This window comes from Vigna radiata, chromosome 7, assembly GCF_000741045.1.
Source record: "Vigna radiata var. radiata cultivar VC1973A chromosome 7, Vradiata_ver6, whole genome shotgun sequence".
Classification (NCBI taxonomy): domain Eukaryota; kingdom Viridiplantae; phylum Streptophyta; class Magnoliopsida; order Fabales; family Fabaceae; genus Vigna; species Vigna radiata.
In genome coordinates this window covers 23,646,709-23,652,708 of record NC_028357.1, presented here as the reverse complement: position 1 = coordinate 23,652,708, position 6,000 = coordinate 23,646,709, and the positions used below count along the sequence as shown (strand labels likewise).

General features: G+C 28.3%; 1 protein-coding gene across 1 annotated transcript; it reads left to right on the top strand.

Annotated features, from left to right (window-relative positions):
* The first annotated feature begins 1,774 nt into the window (after window positions 1-1,774).
* LOC106767880 (protein SRG1) lies at window positions 1,775-5,307 on the top strand. The gene is made up of 4 exons (XM_014652840.2): window positions 1,775-2,050; window positions 2,119-2,369; window positions 4,448-4,772; window positions 4,846-5,307. The coding sequence occupies exons 1-4, from the start codon at window positions 1,820-1,822 to the stop codon at window positions 5,116-5,118; spliced, it is 1,080 nt and encodes a 359-aa protein (XP_014508326.1). The 5' UTR covers window positions 1,775-1,819; the 3' UTR covers window positions 5,119-5,307.
* The last annotated feature ends 693 nt before the right edge of the window (window positions 5,308-6,000 follow it).

The window sequence follows — 6,000 nt, the reverse complement described above, 5'->3', positions numbered from 1 at the left end:
GAAATTATCACCACCAATACATTCTCAATTGACAGTAAAGCCTGTTTAATCATATGAAAGTTCCTAAATTTAATCAAAGTATATTCTCAATTAAACCTAGAAACCCTTGAACTCATATGATTAATATGCATGTAGATCAAACACCTTATGATGCACAAATCATTGCTTTTAATATGATTGAGAGATGAAAGACATAAAAGAAGAATAACTCAAATCAATAATCAAAAGAAACAAATTCATTAATTCAGCTCAACCTTAGAATTCATAATTAAATTACAGTGGAATAGCCTTAGAAGCTTAGCCCTCCATGAATGGTTTGAAACACATGATAAAATAAAAGTTAGAGGAGTGGTGGATGCTTGCTTCCATTGGAGGAGTCTGAGAATGAATAAAGTATGATTTCTGCCTCTCTTGGGTTTCTTTATACAGGGCTTGATTAAGCTTGGACTCTAAATCTTCCATTGATGAGATCTTTAATAGTATATATTTCAACCCTTTTTATTTTATACAAAATTGCACAAAAGTCCAGAATTTTCTTCTAATTGCACTTTAGCCATCTCTTTCTTTTCAAAATTACATAGGAGCCCTGAGTTCACCAGATTGAACCAGCTTTGACAATTCAATTTTATGCTTTAAATGAATAAAATTCTAACTTCAACTGCACAAATAAACATTAGAACATCCAAAATAATTTATGTATCTAAGAATCGCATTTTAAGCATATTTATTTCCCACACCAAATAAATCTAATAATCATAAATTCACTTTAAATCAATCATTTAAGCACAAGAATCTCATCAAAAATTTGAATTTTAAAATATAAATGTAGACATAAATATACAATGGTCAAGAAAGTTAATACTAAATCTTCCAAAATAAATACTTTTAAAAAGTTTTAAAGGTCTTTTTTAAAAAGTGAAATGTAATGTGATTTTATAATGTATTTTGTATCGTCCTTCGTAATAAAATTTTCATATTATGACAATATATCTAACATGAGTTTTATTTCGATAAAAAGTATAAAAATTAAACATGATTAAAGTTTTTGATAAAAAAAATTCTGTAATTGTTTTATAAAAATTAAAAATATATTTAATCTTAAGTTGTTCAGAATTGTTTATATATAATTGATCTGAAGTTAATTAAAAGTGAGGAACATATAATTTAAACAATGAAATATACTTGTTAAACATATTTTCGTTTTTACGACAAGTTATTCAATTAAAGTTTCCTTAAGACACATCCATGGCTCGCAGCATATTAAGGATATGCATATGAACAACAAGATACATACAAGAAACTCGTCGGCACGCTTGTTTAGATTATTTTCGAAATTTCAGAATATACTAGTTTTGGCCTGCTTAAAATTTAGTTTAAAATTCCTATGTTTGCCGTCACACAAACTTACACAAGGAGGCATATAAGTTATTCTAAAGGGAGATAATATTTCATTCTATTTCACTTTTTTCTTTTTTTTTATTAACTTAATTAGATTAGTTTTATTGGTTAATGAAAGTTACAGAGCAAATGTGATTTCATAAAAAAATTAGAAAAATGATATTTTAACAACTCTTCTTTAACAAATTTTTAATAACACAATACGTGTCACTATTTTATTGGTCTATTTAAATTTATTTTAAAAAAATATTTAAAACGTACCAATCGGACCAATCACAAACTGTCATGTATGTGCTGTGAGTAAAAAAAAAGTTATTAAAGAAGTTTTTTCCAAAAAATTTAGATATATATGTTGTAAACTAGAGCAATTCTGGTTTCAAGTGTTCTAAAGGTCTTCCATATTGAACTGTGTGCTCTGCTGATGGATTCAACTTCTCTTACAGTGCCTTTTGTCCAAGAACTTGCAAAGGAGGCGTTGGCGAGTGTTCCAGAGCGTTATGTTCGTCCAGTTCATGAACGTCCAACGTTATCTACCACCACACCTTTACCCGAAGTTCCCGTCATTGACCTAAGCAAATTGTTCTCGGAAGATCTGAAGGAAGCTGAGCTGGAAAACCTGCACTCTGCCGCGAAAGAATGGGGTTTCTTTCAGGTTTGTGATGAACAAATTGGTGCAATGAATTATCGAGATTAAAGAGTTTTGATTAATTATCTGTGCAGTTGATTAATCACGGAGTGAGCAGTTGTTTGGTGGAGAAAGTGAAGAGAGGTGCTCTTGAATTCTTTAATCTTCCAATCGAAGAGAAAAAAATGTTTGCGCAGAGAGAAGGAGAAGGTGTGGAGGGATATGGTCAGGCCTTTGTTGTTTCTGAAGAGCAGAAATTAGAATGGGCAGATATGTTTTTCATGCTCACCTTGCCACCACAATTGAGGAAACCCTACTTATTCCCCAACATCCCCTTACCATTCAGGTTTCATTCTCTCTCGTCATTATTATGCTTTCTGCTTTTCTTTTTCATTTACACCAAAAATATGCTTTTCATTAACGTGTTTACTTGAGGCTGATTGAAGGAGAGTGATTGAGTGGATTTGAGGATAATATTTTTTTGTTGTTTATTTGAGTGAATTTGAAAGTAAACGAGAGTGAACTTTGAAGTAAATTTTTTTAATTTGTCATATAAATTAAATCCTACACCAATTCTCATAAACTTTATTTCAAAATTCATTCTCGTTTACTTCCAAATTTACTCAAATAAACAACAAAAAGAAATTATCCTCAAATCCACTCAATCACTTTTTCCTAATCACCTCCAATCATCCCAACTGAACACATCAGAGACGAAACCTTGACGTTGAAGGAAACATTAAAAATGCTAACATTAGTTTCAACAAACGAGTTTATTTCATATATTACTTTGATTTTACTCTATGCAGAGAGATCTGTTGTCTTATAAACCATATCTATATTTCAAACTAATGGAATTAACGTAAAATAAAGTGTCACATGTTATATTGTTTAGATTGATTTATGTAATTATTTACAATTGCTTACTATATAGATATGGTTTATAAAATGTCACATGTCCTTCTTGTAGAATGTAATAATAACCTTGGTTGCTTGAGGTTCGATCATGATGAGAGAAAATAGTTTTTGTTCTCTCTCTGACATAAAGTTAAATTCATTGTAAGATGTAAATGTCAGTTTGTTAATACTATAATGGAATCACATTAATTTTTCTTAGGGAAAATGAAATAATTTAAAAATGGTAGAGATGAAGATAAATAAAATGCTCATAATTAGTAGTGTAGGAAGGGCTTTTGTACTGGTTTTTTTAGTCATTATATTTCGGTTGCATATTTAAGAAGATAAAAGAAAATGGAGAGTTTAGAATTTAGTTCGTAATCGAAGACTATAATTTTAATAGGCTGTGGTTATTAACAACCTTAATTAATTTTGGTAGCTATATTTTGTTCGGTAATACTAATTTATTTTGAAATTTATATTGTTTTCCTCCTTCCAAAAATACTTTTGTATGAAAATTAACTACTTCAAATTTTAAATTATGGGATATGTAATCGTGAATTGTCTTACTAAAATCAGTTCCGTCACAAACCGTTTGGTCAATGAATTGATGACGGAACTATTAGATCAATAATTGATCCAATTGATTTGACATTATATTAAAAATGTTATATATACCACTTGGTAAATACAATTCAAAGGCTAAAAGACTACAGTTTTGTTATAATATTTTATTTTATTTAATTTCATTAAAAGTTTAGATAATTAAATATATAATTAATTTTCTATTATATTTTATTAATTTTCATATGTATCTTTTAAAATTAAAATTAAAATTACTTTATAATTAATTTTAAAATAATCATTAAATTTCAATTTTTAAAACAAAAGTATTCATTCAATGTTAATTAACGTTACTTTAATATTAATTATATATATTAATATTAAGTTTCCTTTTAATATGCATATATATAGCAATTATAAACAATCACATATTTAATTATTTTAATCACTGATATATTTAAAAAAAAATTAAAACTTTTATTAACAGTGTAATTTGTTTATTATATAAAAAACAATATATATTAATACTTAATGTAATAAATAAACTATTTACCTTAATTAAAAATATCGTGGTAGTTAAATAATTAATGTGTATTCCAAAACTTTTAATAATACGAATCCATAAATAAAAAATGAATATGATGCAACTTCATAAAACAAAATAGCTAAATATACATATTCAAAAGTAAAACGAAAGAAAAATAACAATTTGAATCAAGTCAATGGGATCATAAAATGTTAAATGATCTAGATATATCTAGTTATGATACATCAGTCAAACTTGTTGATCTCAATGTATAAACCTAATTATTATTTTTCCTAATCGAATAGAACAAAAATGTCCAAGGACATTCAGAAAATGACAACAAAAAACAAACAGTAAATGAAAGTGACAGAGTGAACTCTACTGCATGACAATAGAAAAGTAAAACTACGTTAAAGATGTTTTTGGTGTGAATGCAGAGATGATTTAGAGAGGTATTGTATCGAGTTGAAGAAGCTTGCGATAAAGATCATTGAGATTATGGGAAGTGGTCTGAGTATGGAGAGAAAGGAAATAAGAGAGTTGTTTGGTGAAGGGGTTCAATCAATGAGGATGAATTACTATCCTCCATGTCCCCAACCAGAGCTAGTTATGGGACTGAATCCCCATTCTGATGGTGGAGGCCTCACTATCCTTCTCCAAGCCAATGAAATGGAAGGTCTTCAGATCAACAAAGATGGACTGTGGATTCCTGTAAAACCCCTTCCCAATTCTTTCATCATCAACGTTGGAGACATGCTTGAGGTACTCACCACCAAAACCATCTATTTACTTACTCTTTAATAACTAAGGTTTTGCAAACATGTTTGATCTGTAGATAATGACAAATGGGATTTATCGAAGCGTCGAGCACCGAGCAACAGTGAATTTAGAGAAGGAAAGACTTTCCATAGCTGCATTTTACAACCCCAGCATGGAAGTAACTATAGGTCCAGCACCAAGCCTTGTTACTCCAAAAACACCAGCAGTTTTCAGGTCAATTAAAGTAACCGAATACTACAGGGGATACCTCTCCAAAGAACTCAGAGGGAGATCACACCTTGATACCATGAGGGTCCAAAACAACGATCACACAAACTCTTCAAAATGATGTCATCCAAACATATGAAAACTACACAACCTTCTGCTGCATGGGTATTTCTTGATTTTCTGCTTTACAATACTTTTTCAGTTTCGGGTGTGAAACTTAGACGGAATGAATTTGGTGATTTTTTCTCAAAAAAATCATCGCAACTTTAGTTAAGTTTCATGTGTGTTGAATAACTAATAAAATAGTTGATGGGATCAAACTAATGTTATTTTATTATAAATATTTCAATTTCAGTATTCAAATCAAAATATATTATTAGCAAAAAAGACATTTAATTACATTTTTGACAAAAACTCATTTAATTATATAAAAGTTTCTAAATTTAATTAAAATATATTATTAATTAAAAATCATTAGACTCATTGATATCTTATGTAGATTTAAGATTATTCTAACTTGTTATAATATAAAAATAATTATTTTTGCTTTATCATAATAAAAATAAATCACAAAAAAAAAAACAAGCAAAGTTATTCATTTAATTTCATAATCGAGTTAAGTAACACAACATAATTAATTTCAAAGGTTTAACATTCCATAAAATGTAGATTTAACATAAAAATAAAAGAAGTGGTGGAAAACGCAAAAGATGGTGGAGAGGACGAAATTAGGTTTCTAAAAGGTTCTTAAGCTCTCTTAATATGTTTTCTTTGGTCTTTTAATATAGAAATTGGACTAGGTTCAATTTTTGACTGTTTTGTTGTCATAAGTTCTTTATAATAATGTATTATCCTTCAATTATCTTCTAAATAATCTAATATCTTCAAGATATATTTCGTTGTTGCGGAGATCTAAAATATTTAAGAAAAAACTTTGCTAGATTAAAAAAGATTTGAAAAATATTATCTTTTGATATTTACTAATATAGTTAAATAAATTAAT